The sequence below is a fragment of the Oryza glaberrima genome, chromosome 3 (assembly GCF_000147395.1).
Source record: "Oryza glaberrima chromosome 3, OglaRS2, whole genome shotgun sequence".
Lineage (NCBI taxonomy): Eukaryota > Viridiplantae > Streptophyta > Magnoliopsida > Poales > Poaceae > Oryza > Oryza glaberrima.
In genome coordinates this window covers 16,132,950-16,158,612 of record NC_068328.1, presented here as the reverse complement: position 1 = coordinate 16,158,612, position 25,663 = coordinate 16,132,950, and the positions used below count along the sequence as shown (strand labels likewise).

Here is a 25,663-nt window from a genome sequence, read left to right as displayed (position 1 = left end):
AACAGCTGCAACTAGCTAGCCTTGTTCTAGATTAATCATTTTGTAGGTCAATTTCCCCCCTAAATTCATCAAAATGAGTGTTTTATTTCTTCTTCAATCATTTTCTTTTGGAACAACCATTATTATATATATCATGAGTTTTTTCAATATGACGCTGTATATATACATATCGATCATCTGGATCTGGACATGTAATTTGATTCAGGATGAAGACAATAATGTTTAAAAGTTATGGTTTACACAATATCTCTATCCAAATTAATCTCCTTTTTCTTGTGATATAGACTTATGTTCAGTTTTGAGGTGAACCAAATTCCTAGCTTGCTTAGGAATATCATTTCTATGCACATCATAGACATTACTTAATGGGGAATTTTTCTTTTTGCTAGTAATAAATGTTCCACTTCTCGGTACACACTTATTTCTGCAAAAAAAAAATAAATCCTAAACATGTTACTGCTCTTCTGGTGAACTTTTGAAAAATTTCCATTAATTCTCAACCGATTAATGTAGTTTGACTGGTGGCCGGAGTTAGAAAACGAAATAATATTAAATGGTTTATGTAATATTGAAAAGCAAATTGTAGGATCATATTTTAAAAAAGGACAATTAATTAGTTTTTCATGAAGATTTCCTTTCTCAGAAATTAATCTCATGAGTTCTTTCAATGACAATATTGTATACATTTCGATCATCTGGACATGCTATTTGATCCAAGATAGATAACATTGTTGTAAGTTTTGGTTAACCAAAATTTCTATCCAACTTAACCATCTAAAAAAAGATCATATTAACTCCATTAAGTTTCCTTTTCTGTACTTGTGCTACAATGCCTGCCTCATATCTTAAAACTGAGTTAGTAATGGTTAAAGTCATACTTTTTTTAGAACTTATCATATATAGCGACAAATAATTATGAAAGTACTTAATGGAGTATTTAACTGCGTTAATATGATGTTACCAGATAACCATCATAATGAAGAAACAAACAAACAAAAGCAAATAGATTAACAAAAGAAGGAGCTGGCGCCCCCAACACAATTAACAATGTAAATCCTTGGTTTAGGGAGGGTGCCGAGTTGACAATGTCAACGGTCAACGAGTCTGACACGTCGTCCGGTGGAAAAGGTAGCTAGCTAGCTAACGCGCGCGTAATAACCCAACCCAAGCCGCTCTCTGCTCAACGCGGGCGAGAATAGAGGAGACGTCACGGACGGAAGAGTCGAGTAGTAGTAGGAGGAGGAGGAAGAAGAAGAAGAAGAAGAAGATGTCCATGTCCTTACTATCGGTTGGTAGGTAAGCCGAGGCACACGCGGTCATCTCTCCACACACGCGCCCCCTCGCTTCCCCCACATGTATATATACCCCTCTCTCTCTCCCAACACTGACTCCACCTCACCACTCGATCGATCGCAAGAACACGATAAGGATTCAGGGATCGATCGATTCATCTCTCCTCGTCGTTGGTCACAGGACGGAGAGAGATCACCATCAGAAGCTAGCAGCAGGATGACGAGGAAGAAGGAGAGGTCAGGGTGGGGGAGCCTGTTCAGGGGATGCCTGAGCGGAGGAGGCGCGGCGGGGAGCCGGAAGGTGCGGCCGGGGCCGAGGACGGCGGCGGCGGCGGCGGCGAAGCACGGCGGAGGAGCATCATCGGCGGCGGCGCAGCGGCTGTCGTTCACGGACGTGATGAGCACGGCGTCGGAGCAGGAGCTGTCGGTGTCGCTGGTGGGGTCGAACCTGCACGTGTTCACGGTGGGGGAGCTGAAGGCGGCGACGCAGGGGTTCCTCGACGGCAACTTCCTCGGCGAGGGCGGCTTCGGCCCCGTCTACAAGGGCAACGTCGCCGACAAGGCCAAGCCGGGCCTCAAGGCCCAGCCCATCGCCGTCAAGCTCTGGGACCCCGAGGGCGCCCAGGGTCACAAAGAATGGCTGGTAATTTAATTTACTTACTATACTTAATTGCTTCTAATTAATCAATCAATTAGGAGTAACAACTTTATTAGCCATGCAAATAATTAGTAACATTTTTGTGATGCATGCAGTCGGAGGTGATCTTCCTTGGGCAGCTCAGGCACCCCAACCTGGTGAAGCTCATCGGCTACTGCTGCGAGGACGAGCACCGCCTGCTCGTCTACGAGTACATGGCCAAGGGCAGCCTCGAGAACCACCTCTTCAAGAGTATGTACAATTATTCACCCTCCATTTCTTAATTAATTATATAACTTCTGCTAATTAGTTATGGTACACTGGTGGAGAAAGGGGCTTTACTCCCTGTTCATAACCCCTCTGTAGTCCCAGTTTTTCAACCAGGACTACGAATCCGGGACTAAAGATTGCTATCTTTAGTCCCGGGTGAAAAAACCAGGAGTAAAAATCCATTTTTAGTCCCGGTTGGTGTCTAAAGATAGAGTATCTTTAGTCCCAGTTAGTAACACCAACCGGTACTAAAGAGGCTAGCTCAGGTTGCTACTTTGTTCTATTCTTTTCTTCATTATTTTTAATATATTGATTCACTCTATCCCATCCCAAAATCCCAAATCAATCATCCCCGAATAGTCTCCAAATTCTCAAATCAATCTCTAAATACATAACAAAATCTTTAAAAAATTACATCACAAATACATTACATATTCACATCACACACAAATCGTCTTAGATCCGAATCACAGATTTTAAAAAAAAAAGAAAGAAAAAAAGGAAGAAGATGAACGGCCCGCTGCCACGGTGGCGCGCCGCCTCACCGGCTGCCGCCGCGCCACCCGCCGCGTCCCCGGCTCCGGCGCCAGCCGCCAGCGCGCCGCCTCGCCCAGCCCTCCAGGCGCCGCGCCGCCGCCCGCCGCGTCCCCGGCCGCCGCCGCGAGGCCGCCAGCCGCTAGCGCGCCGCCTCGCCCGGCCCCCCGCGCGCAGCGCCGCCGCACGCCGGCCGGCCGGCCCTCCGCGCGCCGCGCCGCCGTGCGGGCCGGCCGGGCCTCTGCGCCCTGCCGTTGCAGAGGGAGGTGGGGAGGAGGGAGAGGAGGAGAGGAAGGGAGGAGGGAGAGAAAAAGATAAGGGTGACTCTGTGAGGAGATGAGTTAAAAAGGGAGATAAGGAGAATGTATTGATCCGATCCGCGTGTAACCACCCCGCTTATGTCGACTTTTTTCCTAGTTGATGTTACCAACCGGGACTAAAGATAATCAACCGGGAGTAAAGTTTATATTGATCTTTTTTCCCGATTGGTAACACCAACCGGGACTATAAATAGATCGTTAGTCCCGGTTGGTGACTAAAGATCAAAAAATTCCTTAGAGCTTTCAAACCGGGACTAAAGATGTTTTTAGTCCCGGTTTTTAATACAACCGGGACTATTGTGAAATCTGGTGGACCGACCAAATATGGTTTCTCCACCACCAGTGGTACAAGTAGATTAGAGGGAGCACTACTCAATAATTAGGTTAATGTATATATTATTCTTTGTCGCTTACGCATCTTATTAAGCTCCAAAGTTTCACACACACGCCGCAATTTATGTATAGTACTGTGTAAATCCTGTTTATATGGAGAAATTAGGTCCCTAATGACCGCACTAGTGGAGCAGATAATTAGCTATATATGCCATACGTACATGCCACTCCAGCATGGAGCACGCGCAATATATCATCTTCACTGACAGCTAGTAAGCTGGATAGATGGTATACATACTGGCCAGTGGTCAGCAGCTGTAGCTAGTTGATAATTGATTAGTCGACTACGTTTGATTTGATCGATTATGCTATACACATTGCGGCCGCATCAATCGCTGCTTGTTTTTGACATTGCTGACCCTCTCCTCCTTCCTGATCTGATCTTAATCTGACTAGATATATGCCGTTATATCTCCCTCCAAGAAAGTAATTTTCTACTCTGACTGATTAAGCATTTAGTTGGAATAAAATTCAAAACGAAAAGTCTAGCTAGATGTGGAAGAAGAATTAAAGGAAACTAGCTAGATGAGGTGGTTGTGGACAGTCTCATCTTAGATGAGCATATTGACTCCATTGGCTCCGTTTCACATTGATCATGCCATATATTCTCAGGTTAATTCGTTCGTTAGCTACTCAATTCCAGAAAGGGAATATATGTATTTATATGCACGAAGCACATGTTTTTAGGTCTAATTCCTGTGGACGCTGGGCGGATTTGATGACGATCGATCGAGAGAAAGCTAATTAAGTGCAAAGCAGCTAATTAAGCTAGTTGGAATAAGACCTAATAATTGGTAGTAGTTGTTGATAAAGTAGGCTTTTACATTCGCAGTGCCTGATTAATTTTCCATCCAAACTCGATCTACTGATTTAGTATGAATCATCCAGAAAAACCATTAATTAAGAAAAGGTTTGTTTGGCCGGACCAAATTAACAAATCAAAGCATGCAACTTGTGCACAAAACCTTGACTGGTCCACCACCTAACTGGTATACGATTCAGCAGCTGCTATTTTCTCTCTTTTTTTTTTGGGTTTGGTCATATGCAACTAGCCATGCATTTAGCTGTGCCTCACACACGCAAAGTAATGTAAAGTGAAGTAAGCAAATACTTCTAGTGATGCTTATATTTAACGAATTAATTAATCTTGATCATGGATTATTATTGAATTATGTAATAATTATATTTACTTTTCTTTTTCTTTTTATTTTCAGAGTTTCCTTCGATGCTGTCGTGGTCAACCCGGTTGAACATCGCGGTTGGCGCCGCCAAGGGCCTCGTCTTCCTCCACGACGCCGAGAAGCCCGTCATCTACCGCGACTTCAAGACCTCCAACATCCTACTCGACCCGGTAATTACACTTGTTATTAATTATTATTATTATTTCATTACACTTAAATTCTTCTAGAGATATTGATCAACCTAATTACTTTTCGTAGCATAACGTGATTTATTTATGGAGTTGACCTGATGCTTTACTCGTTCACACGAATCGAATTTATGGTGCATTAGTCAGAGGTTGGAAATTAAGTGCTCAGGTTACTAGTAGTACAGTACAAAGTAGGTGATGCAGCGACTGATTGTCCTCGCGAGTCTGAACGCGCGAATGCACGCAGTAGTTCATGACTGGGCTAAAGCCCAACTGATATTTGGAGATCGTCTAACGTGGGCCGAGTAGAAGGCCCAGTAGTGATTAATTCGGCCTAGTAGATCGAAAAAGGCTAATTGAAGTGGCGTCGTGCAGGAGTACAAGGCGAAGCTGTCGGACTTTGGGCTGGCCAAAGATGGGCCGGAGGGCGACGACACCCACGTCTCCACACGCGTCATGGGCACCCACGGCTACGCCGCACCGGAGTACATCCTCACCGGTACGTATATGCACTATACACACACCTATACTATGTATTCATATCTTTTCAACACCATCGATTCTTTTTCTCCTCTTGCAAACCTATAATGTACTAGTATCCTTTTTACAAATGTTCTAACCAAATGCATCGTGTTATCATTTGCCAGGTCACCTTACAGCAAAGAGCGACGTATACAGCTTTGGTGTCGTTCTGCTAGAGATCCTCTCCGGACGACGGGCCGTGGACAAGACACGACCTAGCAGGGAGCAGCATCTAGTCGAACACATGCGCTCCTGGCTCAAGGATCCACAGAAGTTAAGCCGAGTTATGGACCCGGCCCTGGAGGGCCAGTACTCCGCTACCGCGGCTCATAAGGCAGCCCTGGTGGCGTATCGGTGCCTAAGCGGTAACCCCAAAAATAGACCGGACATGTGTCAAGTCGTGAAAGACCTAGAGCCCCTCCTCAATGTCACCGATGATGTCTCTGATGAGTCGGTGGCACCCATAGCCCCGGTAAAGGAGGATAATGCTGTGAGAAAGGAAAGAACAGCAAGAAGAAGGCCCAGTGAGAGGGATGGTGGAAAACTTAGGCAAAGTAAAATGCGTTCACCCCAGAAGGTCGTTAGGAGACGTCCAGGCCAAAGCGAGGAGTTTTGGGTGTGGCATATGCCTGGAGAAGTAAAATCCTAAATATCAAGTGTAATATATATATATCCGTAACCCGCAATGTAATGTTTTTGTGTAGTGACTGATGATGAGGATGTAAAATGTAGATGGTGGTGCAGCCGGTGGTCACTGGCCAGGAAGGATTGCACCCCCTGTAATTCCTTGTTTCTTTTCTCTTGGTTTGAAATTTATTGGTCTTGGCCTCTTTGTACTCAGTTTTTACTGCTCCGAATCTCTCTCCCTCTCTGTGTTTTTTGCTGTTGTTTTCTTACAGTGATGAATTCCAAAGGATGGATGGATGGAATCATGGAAAGGAAAGGCAAGTACAGTCCTCGATGTGATTCCACAGTTGCACTTGTCTTTTTTTCCGTTGCTGCAGTGAATCAGTGGACGGTACTGATAGTAGCCAGGGATCATGAGTGTGGGGGTAGCAGCAGCAGCAGGCTAGACCCGGCCGCAGGGGAGCCTTTTGTACAGCAGGTGTCAGCGTGTGGGAACACCAGTATACTGCAGACCTGCGGCCTGCAGGTGGCCACTTGACATTTGGCATTCAGCTTGAATTACCTCGTGATATACAGCAGTACGGACCATATCTCTAACCACAAAATTAGATATTTTAAATCTCAAACTATTAACACAGAACGAATTACACCCAAACTCAATCCGAAACAATTTTAATCGTACGTGACATACATGTGGAGCCAACAAGACAATGCAATCAGAAAAAAGAATAAAAAAACCATGAGCCTCACTTCTCATATACCTCACCTCTATCTCTTCTCTCTCTGTTGATTGTCGCCCTGGGGGGCGAGGCAGACATGGCAGGCGACGATGATTCGGCGTTGAGGGGCATCGAGCGGGCCGGTGACAGGGAGGGCGCTGCGGCTGTGGGAAGGGACGCCTCCGATTTCCATTCTCTCTAAGTCGGCAGGCGGCAAGGAGAAGGGTGGCGGGCGACATGGGGATGGACGACAGCTTTGTCGATGCCGGGCAACACGCCCCTCTTCCGCACCTCCTCCCCCACCACGACACACCCTTGCTTGTCGCAGCCATGACGGTCTCCATGGGGGAGGAGGAAAGATAAGGGAGGAAGAAGAGAAAGAGAATATGGCAGCAACATAAGGTGAGGGTGGGGGTGGGTCAGGGAGAGGAGACGGTGCCACTAGGCCTCCATGATGGACCTCGACAGCCGCATCATCTCCACCACCATGTCCACCGACGTCGTCGCGCTCCTTACCAAGCTCCGCGACCAGATCCACTTCGGCTGCACGTTCACCATCACCTATGCTCTTTGACCTGGTTGCACTCTCAACCGTCCTTCCCATGAAGAGCTTGAATCCGCTGCCCCACCCTCCCAAAGCAAGTTTTCGAGCTTCGCTGCCGACTCTCCTCTGACCTCGCTGTCAAGCTGGAGCTGTGGACTACTGGACTACGCGGCCTTCAGCTTGGCGTCAATCTGTTGCCTCAGCCCGCCTTGTCGAGCGAGCTTGGCCTCCGTCCACCTTTTTGCAGCCATAGGTGCGCGCAGAGAGAGAGAGAGCATAAAGGGGGTTAACGGCAAGATGGATTGACGGAATGACAGGTAGGCTCAGGGATATTTTTTTATTATCCTTGTTGACTGATTTCCACGTCGGTAACAAGTGTGCAAGTTCAAGTCAAAACCGCCCAAAATAGTACTTAGAGAGTAATTAGTCTCATATCAATAGTTCGAGGTTTAAAATGTCCGATTTTATGGTTCAAGGGGTAATTTATATTGTCACGATAGTTTAAGGGGTTAATTCAGACCTTGATTAAAACAGTGGCCATCTAGAATTTGACATACTCCTAGTATGTTTGCAAGCTAGATATTTTAAGAAGGAAAAAGTCCAAATTACCCTCTTACTATCATGGTCGACCGAATTACCCCACTAAACTCGAATACCAGATATTTTACACCCTCAATTATTCATATTGTATGTGTAAGATATCTGGTATTTGAGTTCAGGGGGTCAATTCGGTCAACCGTAATAGTTCGGGAGGGGATAATTCAAACTTTTTCCTTTTAAGAGGCAGTTTTGATGAGTAACCCATCACTGATAAGGATCTAAAGAATATGGAAAACTCCTGTTTCGCATTACAGGTTCATTTACATGTTCATTTGTATATATTATAGACTGAGTTTTGAAATCTGAAGTGAAAAATATAGTGTTTGAGGGAGATAAAAGATTTATAGATTTATCTCCAGCTGCTAGAAACTCCCTTGGCTATGGTATAATCTTCATTTAGGCCCAATTTAATATAACAAAAGATACTAGTAACTGTTATAAGTTAGTTAATACGGTAAAATGATGATTAACCTTCCCAGTCGTTGTAGCCATTGATCAACTTAGACGTGTCAGATGATGACACAGGATTACAGTAACACATAGTATTTATCAACGAGATCTAACTGAAGCCTACATCTCCAGAGCTCTATTGGGGCTCTGATTATGAGCACTCTTCTCAACAATCAACATAGCAGCTAGCCGCTACAAATCAATAGCCTCTCCGTGATCCTCTCCCTACGTGTATATGTTACATTATTTGTAATCGCCACCAGCTATATTGTGGCGCCCTTATCTTTATTTAAAGGATTATCAGGTTATAGGGTTTGACTTTAATTTACTTCACCCCTACCACTTATTATAACTCCATGTTCAACTATAACAATAAAACTGGCATATTCGACACCTATTCTAACGGTAACATCACGCAACAGAGAAGCAACTGAATTTTTCAAAAATCACAGTTGATTTATCTCACCGTTGGATTAAGATCCAATGGCTATTCGGTTGTCTTCAACTTTTTATTGCTTCAACCTTAAACGGTCAACTCCAGACCTTAAACGGTTGCACTCAGCGAGACTACCCTCTTCTTCATCACCCACTACAATGACCACGGTGTTACTCTAAACCCGCCGAATTAGGAATCGCAATTAGGATCAACGGTGGGGGTAAAGAAAACAAGTGGTCAGAACTCAGAAGGAGGCAAAGGGCTTTAGCCTTTAGGAGAGGAAAGGAGTATCGGAGATGAAGGAATTAATGGCAACATGGGGAAAATATTATCGACGAGTTAATCATTGAGGACAAAAGAAAAAAAAATAAAGAAACATCGGGCTGGGAGGTAAAAGAAATGTCGCATCAGATGGGCGTCTAGTGACGGCGATTATATTATAGTGATCGATCGGTATTTTCTGGATTCTTAGTAAACTGATCATTTAGATGGGAATGTGCAGTCTCAACCATACTTACCATACACATAACTAATGCTCTGTTTAGTTACTCCAAAATAACAAAAGTTTGAAAAAATTTTCTATGCACCTCTGAAAGTTTGTCTAATCCCTTCTATGTCTCTGAGATTTGCTCATTTCTTTTCATACGTCTAAATTTCAATTTGGATCCCTTCTATAGTCCTTTCGTTAGTTGACCGTTAAATTCCTATCATAAAATCCATTTTGCCATTTTGCTATCAAGAAAATATAAATTTGTATTGATGGAGTGTATAAATTTATTGTATGGGACTAATATATTTATGAGATATTATTTAACAAAAATAATTTTTATCTCACATAACAAAAATAAATTATTATAAATAATATCTTGCATAACAAAGTCATAAATAATATTTATGATAATTTATTTTTAGATATTACATAAAAAATAAAATTTATTTATTAGTTATTAAAAATTATTTATTTAGCACATAAATAGATTTATCTTATACAAATGTCGTACTACTGTAACAAAATATGCTATATATACAACTTTTAGTGGTAAAAATATTAATATTTTGTTATATCTAAAAATAAATTTTGTTATAGATAATTTTTTTGTTTTGCCTTCATGGAGGGGAAATTAAAATATTATTTTTGTTAAATAATATTTCACAAAATAAACTCATAAATATAATAGTTGCATGCAATAAATTTATACAATATACTTTATAAATTTATATTTTCTTGATACCAAAGAATAAAATGGACTTTATGATAGAAATTTAAAGGTCCACTAACGGTCAACTAATGGAAGGGGGTATAGAAGGGATCCAAACTGAAATTTAGGGGTGTGTAAAAGAATGGGCAAATTTCAGGGGCATAGAAGGAGCCAAACTGAAATTTAGGATATGTAAGAGAATGGGCAAATTTTAGGGGCATAGAAGGGATTTGGTGAACTTTTAGGGGTACTCAAGAAATTTTACCATGCATCTAAACACCAACTAGCAAAACTTCAATACCAAATCTTTTGCCACCAAAACTTTTGGTAAAAAAAAATTGCCACAACAAATTAGTCTAAATGGGCCCTAGCAAATATTATCATAGATTTAGAAAAAAAAAAGTAACTTATCAGCGCGTACAAATTTTTTTATAACTTCCAATGACTAACATTTGTTAGTGTGCACGAAATTTATGTACACAGCATATGTTTCCATTAGGTAAATTTGGGTCTGTTTATTTTATGCCATTTTCAACCTTACCAAATTTTGGTAAAGTTGTAAAAAAATAGCTACATTTAGTTTGCTGTCAAATTTTAGTAACTATATAAGAAATCCTGTCAAAATTTTGACAAGTTACCAAAAATTTTGGCAATACCAAAATTTGGTAAGTTTTTTTTCATCAAAATAAACAGGCCCTTTGTTACCCCCAAATACAAATTAAAGCAAACACAAAATTGTCCCTATTTTGGTAGCTAATGTTCTGTGACAATTAATGATATGATACTGTATACATGCATGCACTGTGCCTTTTTCTCACATGGCGCATGCAACAAATAGTTTTTTATCGATCGTTTAGTTTGTGGCTTGTCGGGTACTAGGAGAAGCTGTGAGGTCCGGAGGGGTTCCACGTTGCTACGTGCCAGAGCTATGATCGAGAGACCATATGGCAATGGCATGCATGCATGCTCGAATAAAGTCGATGCATGGCGACAATTAAAGGACGCATGCCGCTAGCTGCTGCGACCCCCGCCCCTATACTGTGTACTTCTGTATCCTACTATACAGTAGAGTCGTTCTCAACTGACACCAAGCTAGTATACTCGATCCATAGTCCCATTCCCATACTCATGCTATACAGAGAAGTTTCTTGATATATAACATCATTAAAATATATTTGACGACTACTTATTTAATTATTTGTTTTTATGGTTTGATTTATTAGTAAATATTGTTTAAACACAACTTATGTTTTTTTTTCATGATTGTAATTTCTTTATAAGACGAACGACCAAACGGCGTCATAGGTTAAAAAATAGATACAGCAGTACTTAGACAATGCATATGTCTATACACTATGTAAACGGCGTCATATGTACATAGATATTTTGGCGCTATATAAGACACTGAGGCACGTAGTTCGGAGTACCGTACTCTCTCCGTTAAAAAAACATTCTATTATAGTAAATCTGAATAGATGTATGTCTAAATTTGTGTCACATCTAATAATATGTTGGTTGTTTATGAGACGGAAGTTGCAGATGTTTGGGAGTTTAAATATAGTACATGTCGTCGTGTGTGCATGGTGCACCTGTCCTTCTCGCCGATATAGGACTACTTTATATATACGCTCATATATGCATCGCATGCGACTACGTACGTACATGTGCAGGCAGTGTGCGTACGGCGTACGCAGTCTGGGCCCAAATACGCAGGACAACACTATATAATGCAGCAGTGATCACGAATAGACATGATGGGCCGTTGGATCGGGACTGGACGGTACGATGGAGATCTAGCCGCCCAACAACTTTAAACATCGCGTGGGCCTGGCCGGTTCGTAGTGTGGGAGCATGTTAAGATCCAATGATGTTATCGCCAACATAAATTACGTCCTTCCCGACTTGAAGCGACAAACGTAAATTACGTCCTTTCTGTTGTGCATTGTGTATGAGACAAATAATGGTAAGATTAAGCGAGAAACGAACGCATAAAAGCTCGATATTTCCTGGTTATTACTACCGATCGATCGATCGATCGATCGAAGGAGACAATTCTTCTGTTGCCCAAAATGTCTCTCGCGGTCTGAAACACAGGACCTTAATTAGGATCAGAAAATTAAACACGGACATTTAATTATTTAACTAGCAAAAGTGCCCGTGCGTTGCACCGGGTGATTACGGAGTGTGTACAATGACAAAAAGTGTTGTTTGGTTTAGAAAACTAATCTGCTAAAAAATTGTTTGTTTTTGGATAAATAATCTGCTATATATTTGCGGAATATATATGATGTTTAGTTTGGATGATTTGTAGCATGAGATAAAATAGATGGACGAACAATGCGATTGTCTTTGCCCAAAAGACGACGGATAGAAATTTGTATTATGAACGAAAATATTTATTTTTTATGTAGGTAAGTGTAATAAAATATGAGTGGAATATTTGTACTCAATGTATTTTGAATTGCGAGAATATAAATTTTTTTTAGAAACACATAGTATAAAATGCGCTCACGACGTGAGCATGGAGATTGACGAAGTTACGACGAATGCCTCGAGCATTCGTGTCAAATCAAATATTTGAATCCAGGTTGACTGGTTCCACCACAAGAAACCTATCCAGTTAAACTATACCCACTTTACATTTGTGGGAATATACCTGTGTATTGTTATATGAGGAAAATGTGTGGAGTTTAAGAAATCATAAAAATAAATCTTATTAATTTTGTGAGAGTGAGTATTGTTTTTTATTTACAAATTGTATTTGAGGTACACATAAAAAATGAAAGAAGATTAGACAATGAGGGAAAATAATAAAAAACAAGAGCGGACAAGGACATAGAAAAAAAAAGCAGAGGGGATAGGTCAAGAATTTTTTTATTATTTAAACAATTTTAATAAGTAAATACCCGTGCGTTGCAACGGGTAAACTAAAATTATAACAAATATAAAAATAATAGATCATTAGGATTTAGTTTTACGATATGAGCCCTTCAAAAAAAATTCCTTATAGAAATAAAAAAGTTGTAAAAAAAGCCCCATTAGACCCTATCGACCTGCTATTGCGCGTCCAACACATGAAGCGCGCGTGGTGTTGTGGCCCGATATGGAGGCCGGCCCGACGCGGGATCGATATGAGCCATTCGTTTTGATGGACGGCTCAGATTGATTCTAAATCCATCAACACCCTAACCCTAATCACACCTATACCCGACCGCGAGCTCCACCTTCCGCTCAGCTCCTCCCTGACCGGTGGCGCCTCTCCCCCTCCCCTCCCCTCTCCCGACCGGCGGCGCCGCTCCTCCTCTGTCGTCCCCTCTCCGCCGCTCCCCTCCCCTCCCCTCCTAGCGGCGCCTCTCCCCCTCCCTTCCCCTCTACCGACCAGTGGCGCCGCTCCTCCTCTGTCGCCCCCTCTCCGCTACTCCCTCTCCCCCTCCCCTCCCCTCTTGACGGCACCTCTTAGTGTGGCGGCTTCCTGCGGGTAGATCCGGCGGCACCAACGGCGCCGGCCGCTTCCCGCGTCCCGATCCAGCGGTGGCGGCGGCTTCCCGCAGTGGACCCGACGGTGCTGACGACTTCCCGTGGCCCGATCCGCCGACGGCAACGACGGCAGCGGCGGTTCCTACGGCGGATCCAGCGGCACCGACGACACTGATGGCTACGTGTGTGGCGGCAGTGGTGGCTGCTTCCCGCGTTGGATCCGACGGCTACGAAGGTCGCGGCGGCTTCCGGTGATGTTTTTTTTTTCCTTTTTCGCTTGATTGTCCTATTGGATTTTGTATCTATGTTTGCAATGAATTTTCGCTGAATCGCTCGTGCATTTGGTTATTGCTACGGACTCTGGATGATTTTCTTTTTGTCTTGTACTCTCATCTTAGATGTTGTAGACAAGGGACTTTTTTTTAGGACACTAACAAAAATTTAACGAGTTAACGGACGAGGTGACGAAAGGAAAATAATGGATCTTTCAATTAAAATTAAGATAAGATAAGATAAGAGGTGCCGTTGTTTTAAAAAGTCAACACTTATAAAATATTATAGGTGTCCGTTAATTTAAAATCGACAACTATAATATATTATATTACTGGCACATAAAAAACCGAACAGAGTCTTAGGCCTTATTTAGTTCGGGAAAATTTTTAGGTTTGATTATCACATTGGATATACGGACACACATTTGAAGTATTAAACGTAGTCTAATAACAAAACAAAGTACATATTCCGCCAGGAAACTGCGAGATGAATTTATTAAGCCTAATTAATCCATCATTAGCAAATGTTTTTTGTAGTACCATATTGTCAAATCATGGCGCAATCAGGCTTAAAAAATTTGTCTCACAATTTTCATGCAATCTATGTAATTGATTTTTTATACTATATTTATATTTATGTGTCAAACATTCGATGCGATAGCATGAAATTTTTTTGTTTCGAGGACTAAGCAGTGCCTTATCCATCCATCCACAATGGAGATAAGGCCAAGCAGGCGAGCTGGCGAGCATATTGAAAGGAACCGAGCCAGCGGGGCCCACCGAGGAGATAAGGGCAAGTTTTATAATGGAGGTGAGTGCCACATCTAATTTAAATCATGTCATCTTCTCATTAATTAAGAGGTAACAAGTTCAACATGTTACCTCTAGTACACAAACCCCAATATTAATTTACTCTCACATTATGTTATATTTTTCTTGGAGATTGTGTGGAGGTTGCCCCTTGCATAAGGGGTGGCTCATTCTCTCTCTTCTAACTTCTCTCCTCCAACTCATCACTTAATCCTATGTGGTAAATTTAGGGGCAACATGTAGGGGCTTATAGTACTTGCCCTAAGGACAAGAGCTTGAGATCCCTGATTTTTTTCTCGCTCTCTCATATTCCTCTCCTCTCTCTCGGTCCTATCTCTCATTTTTCTCTCCTCTCTCTCGGTCTTCTGTTTCGCTCGCTCCTCTCTCTCTCTCTCTCTCGGAGCGGCGGAGCTGAGGCGACAGGCAGCGGCGCAAGAGGGGAGGCGGCTAGCGACGGGTGGCAGCGGCTGAAAGATCTATGTAGTAGAGTTGCCTTGTAAGGGGAGATTAGAATATCTATGATCCTAAGAGTGCGGTGATTGTTTTGGTGATTAATGACAACCCATTGTTGGAACTAACTATTTCCATGAGTTGGTGAGATTAGGTTAAGTTCCGGCATCAAGTTAAAATATTGAAGCTAGAAGATGGATATTATACCTTGATGAGGAGCAAGTGAAGACATTGATGATGCGGGGTATGAAGTGGCTATCTATGGCAAAACGGTGAAGGGCAAGCAAGGCTCTGCTTCAGTGGACCATGGGGGGGTGAAGAGCAAGAAAGAGGCTTGGCGCCGATGGACCAAATCCGGTGGTGAAGGGCGAGTGAAGGCTTTGTCGTGATGGATCGTGCGAGGCTATTTGAAGCTATGAGTAATCCGTATCAATTATTAGAAGATCGCAAGATGGAATGCCGAAGATCAAGAGGATGTGGTTCTCCAATGAATATCAAGTCAAAAGCCAAAGTAGGTATTGATCAAGGCAAAGGTATAATTGATTTGGGACTAATATGCTTAATGAGTGTAGGTTGCTTAGGAGTGGGCTAGGATGCTTGGAGATCCCCCAAAACATCAAAATCAAAGCGGCGAGAAGACTCGGAGCCGAGTTAGACTAGTTTACTTTTTCGCTTTGAGTTTAGGAAAAACCGTACTATTAAGAGAGGTTCCAAGTGTGGTTTTGAGATAACACAAGTGCTCTTAGTGGTGTCCAAGTGTTGAAATATTTTTAGGAGCTGTTTTTGAAAATGGCTCTACTCGGGACAGAGAGTCCCACCTGGAGGTTCTGTCCGGAACTTCCTAATGCCGAGGTGAGGTTGAAAAATTTTCTAAGTGCTGCCCGGAAGTTCCTGGCACTTTTACCCGGAACCTCCTGGCAGGTTTCCAGTTCAAACTTGTGAGTAACGGCTAGATAATGTCACCTAGCCGTTACATATATGGATCTTATCCCTAGGTCACCCTTTGGCCATTCCACTTTAGTTCTTGTGTTCCCTAGCTTGTTCTAGCCTCTCCCAATGTGATTTTGCTTCCTCCACCCAAATCTTGTCTATTTCTTGAGTGAGAGAGTGATTTTGAGGGTGGTGGTGAGGATTGGAGAAGGTTTTGAAGGCTAGGATGACTTGAGCACTTGGGGTATCTCGTTGGGCTGTCATTTGGAGCTTGTTACTCTTGGAGGGTGACCTCCTAGACGGTTAGGTGTCGCCCGCGAGTTTCCAACAAGGTTGTGGATTGACCCGGGCAAGTTTGTGAGGGCGTTATTCCACCTCCGAAAGGAAACGGAATACACGGTGAGTGAATTCCGAGCTGAGGTTTAGGAGGTCGTCTTGGTAGAGCAAGCCTCACTTGTGGTGTTCTCTTGGTGTTCAAGTTGGGGATCTTAGTGGTCACTTGAAACCAAAGAGAAGTACCTAGGGGTGTTGGCTTGAATACCGGAGACCTCTTCCTAGGCCTTTGCTTGGTGAGGCAAGGGGTTAATCAAGACCTGGCTCTTTGGAGCTCCTCAACGGAGACGTAGGATTCTCGGTGGAGAATCCGAACTTCGGGAAACAAATCTTTTGTCTCCTCTCACTCTCTTTATCTTTGTGATTGTGATGCTTATCTCCTTATTTGCCTAATTGTGCTATCATGTCTCCCATTGTATGATCACTTGTGATATCTTGTGTGTTTTCATGTATATTACTCTTGTTTGAGACATGTTGTACCTCTCTATGGTTTAGGCTTCCTTGTGATTTAATTTACTTGTTGTGAGGTGCTTGAAATAGCAATTCACAACTACCCGGAAGTTCCTAGGAAGAACTCCGGAAGTTCCGGGCAGCTTTCTCTGCTTGTGAGAAAAAGCTGCCAGGAAGTTCCAGACCTTTTGCCAGGAAGTTCCGGGCCCTGATTTTAACCGCTGCGATTTGAATTAAATTTTAGGAACGCCTATTCACCCCCCCTCTAGGCGACATCATGGCCCTTTCAGCGGCGGGTGGAGACGGTGCGGCTCAGCGGCAGCAGCGGCCGGAGGCGGCATCAGTGGCGATGGCGGCGCCCTCCCCTCCACTGCAGTGGCGTGCGGCGGCTTCGGTAGTGTGTGGCGGGAGGAGTGGCAGCCGCCCGGAGGCGCCGTCCCTCCGCCAGATCCGGCGGGAGGAAGGGCTTCAGAGCCGCACCGCCACCAAATGCGCCGGTCGCCTTGATGCTGTCCCTGCCGCCGGCCCGTGTCGAGCTCGTCCACAAGCCCGACCACCACGCCAAGCACTTCAGCCGCCACACGTCGCCTGCAACCCGACATGCCTCCTGCTGCCTTTTGTTTGCCAGCAAATTCATATATGATTGCCTTTGTTTGACTTTCTGTATTGCCGGATCGGATTGGGAGGGAGGAAATACATGGGTATTAGGTTTCTTGTGGGGATCAAATTTATGAGGTCGAGATTAGATTTAGTATTTTCGTGTTGTTTTTGGTTGCTTGGTTGATTAATTGATTTGGGGATCTATCTCGGGGATTTTTTTTTTGAAGACAGACTCGGACTCGGGGAGGGACGGATCGCATGGACAGGTGAAAAATCGTGCATATGGACGAAAATCATGTGACGACCGGAAAAATACGAATATTTATATTAGTTATATAGATTTTTTTGTTGGTGACGATTGATGTAGCAAAACTGCCGAGATTTGTCACATTTTTTTTTCTGGCGATTGCTGTATAGTACATATAGTAATTAAAAAAAAATACTCCCTCCATATTTTAATGTATGATGTCGTTGACTTTTAACCAACGTTTGACCACTCGTATTATTCAAAAATTTTATGTAAATATAAAAATACTTATGTCATGCTTAAAGAACATTTGATGATAAATCAAGTCACAATAAAATAAATTATAATTACAAATTTTTTTTTGAATAAGACAAAAGGTCAAACGTTTGTAAAAAAGTCAACGGCGTCATACATTAAAATACGGAGGGAGTACATAATACTCCATCCATTTTTTTAGTACGACATTATTTAGTTAAAATGTGGAAAAAACTTAGAGAAAGTAGACTATAAAAAGGTTGAATGGTGCAAAGTAAGCATAGCTAAACTGGTTTTTTATGTTACTTGTTGTGGACCCTATCTACTCGGATTCAAGGTTTAAACTTGGTATGGGTGCACGTATTTACGGCTAATTATTTTTAAATGGTAGGTGATGTGCTGTTGACAGCGAGACGCTCTCATGATGACTTTATCAATCTAAACATATATATGTTGGTGCAACTTTTTCAAAGGTACTTAATTCAAAGGATAGGATATTTATGTATGAGTTTGTTCATAAGAACGAATGTGCCTTGATAGGTTGTGCATGGGTATCTATAAGAGTGAGTGTGTGTATAATATGATAGGGTGTGTGTGTGTTTATAAGAACGACTACGCGCATCTCTATCTTTCGGTACATCCCGGATATGCCTTCTCTGAAAATGTCTTGTGCTAAAGTTGAAGACAACTTCTAAGGAAGGTATCTCTCATCTTCCTTGTGTGTCCCTACTAGAAAAAATATTTTTACAGGTGGCCAAAATGTTTTTTTTTTGCAGCCGTCCATAACCTCCGCCTGCACCCGAAGGCATGCAAAAATCAATAATTTTTGTAGGTGGCTAAATCCACCCGCCTGTGAAAATATTTTCAGCGTAAAGAAAATTCACCGCCCTCAGCCCTACCCACCACCGCCCTCCCCTTCGGCTGGATCTAGGGTTATGGTTTTGGGAGGAAGAGGGAGGGGAGGGGAGCTGCGTCACCGTCACCGAATCTGGTAGGTGAGAGCGCCGCCATGAGCTCACCGGTGCTGCCGCCGACCTCCTGCCTCCGTGCCGCCTTCTCTGCTGCAAGTCGCCACTGCTGCCCTCCCCACGACGCAGCTGGATCCGGGAGGGGAGGGCAGGGAAGGTTCGCTGTCGCCGCCGCCACCCTCCCTACGACGTAGCCAGATCTGGGTGGAGAGGTAAGTGCCGCCGCCGCTGCACAACCCACGATGCCGCCGCTGCACAACCCGCGATGCCGTCGGCCGGATTTGGGAGGTGGAGCGTCGCCGCCCTCCGCCCCGCGCCATGTCTAAGGAAAGAGAGCGATGGGAGCGCCGCCGGCCACCACCCTCCCCCTTCCCCCTCCGACCAGATCTGGGAGGAAGGGAGGGAGGGAGGGGAGCCATCACGTCGTTGGGAGTAGATGCCGCCACCGCCCTCACCCTCCCTGCGGCCACCACACTGGGGTGCGCCGCCACCGCTAGGTAGCCGCCTCTGGCTGGATCCGCGCCGAGGAGAGGAAGGAGAGGGAGAGGGAGGGGAGGGGAGATGTGGAAGTTGACTTAGAAAATTTTGACGCCCGGTGGTTTTTAAGATGCTTTACCTTTTTGCAGGCGGATTTATTAAAGAGGTCCGCCTGCAAAAATAAAGATATTTTCACGGTCGGACCTCTTAAGATATCTACATGTGGAAATCTATATTTTTTTTACTTAAATTACTGCCAGGGCTTTGCCTCGTAGTGTAATTTTCATAAAAACTCAAAATATTTACAAATTACAAAAGAGGAAGGAAGGAGAAAAACTTATAAAGATTACAATGTTTGTAACCAATCAAAAACTATCTGCTTTAAAGGATCTTTCATTCTACACATATGAAGAAGAACTTCTTTTCTAAACGATATTCTTCATGAACCAAAGGAGGGAAGCTCATTCCGAAAAATTTTCCCATTTCTCTGCTCGTAGGCGGATAACTATCTCATCTCACGGTTGTTATTTTTGTAGGTGGCTATTTGGCTTCCAGAGACCTACTCGTCCGGAAAAAAGAAATGCCAGCATCTAGAAAAATAGTTTTTCTAGGAGAGTGTTGTGAGCGTTGTGATTGTATCGTGGTAAAGAAAGCAAAAAAAGGTGAACGACGAGTGGCATGATACATATGGGAAAGCTGTAGACTTTGACCCTTGACTACTCGTTGGAAGTGTGCGTCTGCATGCATTATTGAACGGCTCTGATCCCCGCGGCGCAGCGGATCTAGCGCGCTGCCGCGCCGGGGTCATGTCCGGATGGGCATATCGACGAGAAGGATCCGTCCCCGACAATCTTTCAAGCCCCGTGCCCCCGTCCCTCCTCTCCTCTGCGCCTTTCCATCATCATTTACGCCCAACCCCAACACATGTACATTTCCCTTGGCTTGCTTCCGGAGAAGAAAAGAGCGGCCATCCACTCCACTCTCCACTCTCTCCCTTCCATCATTACTTGCCCAAAAACGGCAATCAATCTCCCCTCCATCTCCATGTGCTCTTCCACCTAGCTCCGCCATTCAAAGCAAAGCACCAAGCTTTTGCCTCTCCCTCTACCATGCCTGCCCCCTATACATAGCTGCTGCACCGTCTCTCTTCGTAAATATACTAGTAGGAGTAGCAGAGCTCATCACTTCGATCGATCATCTCCATTATCGGAACTTCGGAGTGACATGGCAATGGCGCCGGCGCCCCGGCCCAAGTCGCCGCCGGCGCCGCCCGACCCCTGCGGCCGCCACCGCCTCCAGCTCGCCGTCGACGCGCTCCACCGCGAGATCGGATTCCTCGAGGTACAATCTATCTCTATCTGTCTATATCACTACCATTCATACTCCTTCGATCTTGCTTCAAAACAAAAAAAGATATATTTCCTACTTCATATTCATATACACACGTACGGCTTGCTATCTGTCGAATTGTTTGCTTCTGCATGCATGCATCACTCTCATTGTAAGTTTCCCCCAGCTTAAAATCACTCCTTTTATCTTCATTCTTCGTCCTTCTTCTCTTTCTTTTTCTTTTAAAAAACAACTCATTTGATCTTCATATAGTGTATCATGCATCATTTGCTTCTTTGATCAGTTCCCCAAAAACTGCTCCTCTCTTCCCAGCCAAATAATTAAACTTAAGCAAACAAGCAAGTTGAACTGATGATCCAATAAAACAAAACAAAACCGATCGAATAGGAAGTCAATGGCATATACCAGCTGCTATAGCTGAAGCCACGAATGCTTAGCTTAGCTCTAGTCGATCCCTGTTGACTGTTCCACACACTGCACTAACACACCAGTTAATGAGCTGATTAATTAAACCATTAAATGAGCTTAACGGGCGGCTAGCTTCTTCCTCTGGGCCCGTGCCGATCGTACCATCGGTTTGCGCGTCCCTCCACCTAAACTCTCTGCCTTGTTATTCCCTTTGCCTAGTACTACATGCATTTGCATCATCATCCCATCACCAATACTACGTTTCAACTGGATTTTGGTGGTGTCCAACCATATCATATTTGGTTTTGTTCTCTAGTTTACTCCTACATTAGTCTCTAGCGGTTTTGTGGAGTACTAAAGAAAACAACTAATCAGCCAGGGTTTAACGTTTAATCGGTTGGTGGTTTTGTTAATTAATTTCAGCTACTATTTTAGACTTCACAGGTCTTCGAGCTATAAGCATCGATTGCCATGCATCAATCGATGCTGGTCCACGCTAGTTTCTGAGTTCTGACTAGCTCTCTTAATTGTGCTTTGACCTACTTTAATTAATTAACCAGTGGCTGCGTCACTCATTGACCAACATTGTCATGTTACCCGGACTGATTTTTTTTCTTTAAAAAAACACCGGATATATTATTAGTTAGTGTATATATATGTCTGCTCAAGCAGCGCATGCATATAGTTTCTCGTCAAACAAAAAATGTACTGTATGCTCAAAGCATCTGTTTTGGAATTGTCATATTCGCCTTTATAATTAAAATAATTAAAATGGTGATGCCCAGCTTTTTTTTTCCTCCAATAATTTATTTATTGGCTTGATTTCCTGTGCTATTAGGAGTAAAACTACTCCGTTTTAATTAGCACCATTTTTAAAGCTTCTAAAATTAACCTAAGTAAAGTACGACACTGCAACCTAACTGTATATGTTGTGTTTGTTCATTAGCAGTGACAGTACTTGCTGTCTAGCTTTAAATGTTTTGGGTGTTAAAATATCCCTCAGACATCACCTGAAAAGTTGACAGGCTAAACACATGCCCATCTCCCTCGTTTACTTAAATTAATTCGAACAAACAACTGTATATATATTTCTTGCAGGGTGAAATAAATTCAATCGAAGGGATCCACGCTGCCTCCAGATGCTGCAGAGAGTAAGCCAGCCTGCTGTTTCTTTTTGTACTACTTCCATTTCTTCTCGTCTTTACTCTTACCATGCATTCACAAAATATACTTACTTACCCCAGTTTTTGATCATGAACTTTGACCGTTATCTTTTTTTTTAAGCAACTTCAATAAAATAGGTTTAAATGCAAATGTTATGTACACCATTGATTATAAAACCTTGGCAAATGAAAGTAAAAAACCAGCACATTTAATTTCTGAACGTTGGGAGTATTATTATTTTTATATCTTTTACTATCATTTAATCATAGTATCGTGCAAGCTTTTTGAGTGTAATTAGGTTGCTTAAGGTTAAAAAGTGTAACTAGGTTACATTTAGTACTAAACTGAACATTTAATTAGTAATGTTTCGTTAAGTAACTGTAATTTCAATGCATGCATGTCCTCCCGTAAGAGCAAGTTTAATTGTATATCCAACTACTAGCTCCAATTTATCTATAGCCAATCTAATAGCTCATTCATACAATAATTACATACTACACTATTAATACCTGGTCCAACCTGTCATACACAAACTGCGTCTTAGAGTTCGTGCTATAGCTGACTACAAATCTATAGCCTACTGCTCTTCTCTCTCCTTATTTATCTCCTTAAAATATGTTTGCAGCTGGCTGATAGCCTGCTATTGTACCTGCTCTAAAAACAGTGCAGAGACTGTTCAAAAAGTCATTGCACAATAACTATTCACATGGAACTGTGAAAAGTATATATTGGAACTTACTAGCTAGATCCTTTTGGGAACATGGGAAAAGCCAAGTCACGTGTGGAATCCCTATTCCCTGTGTTCTTCAGCTAGAAGAGTGAAAATAATGTACTACTACTATACGGAGATGAAATTACAGCAGGAGCAGAAAGCGGGAAAAAAACTTTAAATCAATTAAACAAGCCTCTCTCTGCAAAATTCAACACCAGCAACGAACAACTCATCAAGTTCTTGTGTTATGTACCGGCCGGTAACTAATTGTTGTTTGCATAAGCGAAACGGTATATTTGCAAACAAAAAATAATTTATTAATAAAACTTTTATATACGTGTTCTTAGTTATCTCAAAACAAAGGTTGAAAAATAAACTTCGATGAAAAAATCTCAAAATCAATTCCAAATTTATGGTGAAAATTTTAAATTTTGTCTGATAAACATAAGTATAAGAAAAAAGTAAAGCAATGTCACTATGTTAATGGTATTGGTATATATACCTTTGAGTTTCTGTCTGTACTTTAGGAGTACATGCTACGAACATGTTTTCTTGGCTTCTATTTCGTTGGAATTACTTGCGTATTGTGGGCCAGACGCCTGGTGAACTTCGTCGATTGTGTGGACTAATTAAGCTCACCTGAAATAAGTGGTTGAAAACAAGGCTAAAGATGATTTTAATCATGGATTTTGGCTTGGAAATTTTTTTGTAGGGTTGACGAATTCATCGGAAGAACTCCTGATCCATTCATAACGATGTATGGATTTTCAGGTCGAGAATTTGTCTTTAACTTCGCACGACTGTTATTTTTTTTCTTATTAATTCTCTGTTTACAAGCAGTTCATCGGAGAAGCGAAGTCATGATCATTCTCACCACTTCTTGAAGAAGTTTCGGTACTCACTTCATTCCCGGATCTTAATGTATATATGCATATCTGCACTGTGCTAATTGGTGTACACATTATGTGATCATCAGTCCAAGTTAATTATTACTTACAAAACTGAACTAATAAACACTAGAAAATATGTAACTTGCAAAGTACATATTGAATCAGGGATTCATATATAGAACTCCACCTGCAGATTTCTTCCAATATATATATATGCTGTCACCATGTTTTCACTTGTCACCTAGTACACCTTTGACTGGGAGACTTTCCTTGATGATCGACGTGGTCATATTCTTCAGATTGATTTAGTTTCAGATAGAAAAAAATATTGTTTACTTAGTTTCTCTCCTTCAGTAAGAGAGATGTGCAAGACCAGCGATCAAACTATATGAACTGTTCGTTTCATGATAAAAAAAACATGATATGGAATAACTAGGTGATTCAACATATAATGGCTGATAATCCCTCGTTTCAGGAGATACCATCAGTTTTCTACTTTTCTACTTTTCTCCATGTTCTCTTTTTCATGTTTGAGGTGGATCGGAGCTTGTGTTAGATGTTTGCTCAGCTCAATTATTGCTGCAGATTTCCCTATATAGCCTCCACTGAATATATACTCCCTCCGATTCCATAATTTAATGATATTTTGAACAATGACGCTGTCTCCAAAATATATCTTTGACTTTGTTTTCCTATTATAATATATACAATAAAAAAAATACATATTTACTTTTCTTATAAATAGTTTCAAAGACAAATCTATATATGTTGTTATATAGCTCTTTTAAACTAAATATTTTTAAAGTTATAGTCAAAGTTACAAAAGTTTGACCTCAAACATGTACAAAACGTCGAGAATTGTATATCTGATCAACCAATAATTTGTAGTGCATTGTCTTAAAAAAAATTGCATTTCTAGCTATGTATCTAGATAATTACAAGAACCAGGTGAAATCACATTTTATTTTTACTGGACCACGAACTCATTGTTTAATTACTTCCAGCCTTGCACTAAATAACAATAATTGAACCTGGCATCACCTGCACAATTAATTTGGACACAAAGTAAACATGAATGCAACATACTTCGTTTCATATTGTTTGTTGGTGTAGGATTTAAATTTTGTGTCAAAATACTTGCCGTTCTTACTACATTCTTAAGCACTTTGAGAACTAACCTTCTCTTCCTACCCTTCATCAATACAGTCATACTAACTAATTGGCTCTTATGCCTTGAAAAACTAATTAGGATGTATTTAATGAGGGTAACCATGTAATCTGCCACCAGTGAATGCAATTTTGGTTCAAAATTTCGGGCCCCCGCCCTAAAAAGTCATTATCTCGATAGATTTTTTTTTGAATTTAGTCAAAATTTATTTAAATTTAGCCAAATTGTGTTAAATTTCAAATAATTTCAGTCTAAAAAGTGCTGAAAATCCCGAAATTTAGGTTCTACCGAAATGGCCAGAAATTTTCAGCGAAAATCAAACATGAAAACCTTGTCTGCCACATTTGTTAGTTTGTGTAAAGATTTGCTAGAACGATAAGTAATTTGAAGCGGATGTATATTATATATCCCACAAAACCATCAACTTGTTAATTACATTTATATTTGTGCATGATGCTTTCACCACTTTGCGGTTGTTAACGATTAAATCACACGTTTTATTTTCTCACAGCTGTTTGTGCAGAGCAAGTGCGTGCTGCCTCAGCTACCTCTCCTGGATCTGCTGCTGCAGCAGCGCCGCCGGCGGCTGCTCATCCTCCTCCTCCTCCTTCAACCTCAAGAGGCCGAGCTGCTGCTGCAACTGCAACTGCAACTGCTGCTCCTCCTCTTCCTCCTCATGTGGGGCGGCGTTAACGAAGAGTCCGTGTCGCTGCCGCCGCCGCAGCTGCTGCTGCCGTCGCTGCTGCTGCGGCGGCGTCGGCGTCCGCGCGTGCGCGAGCTGCAGCTGCTC

At 42.4% G+C, this 25,663-nt stretch overlaps 2 protein-coding genes across 2 annotated transcripts; both read left to right on the top strand.

Moving 5' to 3' along the window:
- Positions 1-1,353: 1,353 nt before the first annotated feature.
- On the top strand, positions 1,354-6,177 carry LOC127768515 (serine/threonine-protein kinase RIPK-like). The gene is made up of 5 exons (XM_052294110.1): positions 1,354-1,935; positions 2,046-2,181; positions 4,661-4,797; positions 5,191-5,314; positions 5,463-6,177. Exons 1-5 carry the CDS (start codon positions 1,354-1,356, stop codon positions 5,984-5,986), a joined length of 1,503 nt encoding a protein of 500 aa, XP_052150070.1. The 3' UTR covers positions 5,987-6,177.
- A 13,807-nt stretch (positions 6,178-19,984) lies between these two features.
- LOC127765229 (guanine nucleotide-binding protein subunit gamma 3-like) lies at positions 19,985-25,663 on the top strand. Its single transcript, XM_052290088.1, is given in 6 exon segments — positions 19,985-20,522; positions 22,038-22,090; positions 23,528-23,572; positions 23,656-23,709; positions 25,385-25,457; positions 25,459-25,663. Coding segments are annotated over 6 exon segments (450 nt in total). The 5' UTR covers positions 19,985-20,405; the 3' UTR covers positions 25,567-25,663.

Bases quoted from the DNA above. Each gene is read 5' to 3' on its own strand.
- LOC127768515 (XM_052294110.1), top strand. From the start codon at position 1,354: ATGTATATATACCCCTCTCTCTCTCCCAACACTGACTCCACCTCACCA. The intron at 4,798-5,190 runs GTAATTACACTT...GGCGTCGTGCAG, and splicing joins CCAACATCCTACTCGACCCG to GAGTACAAGGCGAAGCTGTC. The intron at 5,315-5,462 runs GTACGTATATGC...ATCATTTGCCAG, and splicing joins ACCGGAGTACATCCTCACCG to GTCACCTTACAGCAAAGAGC.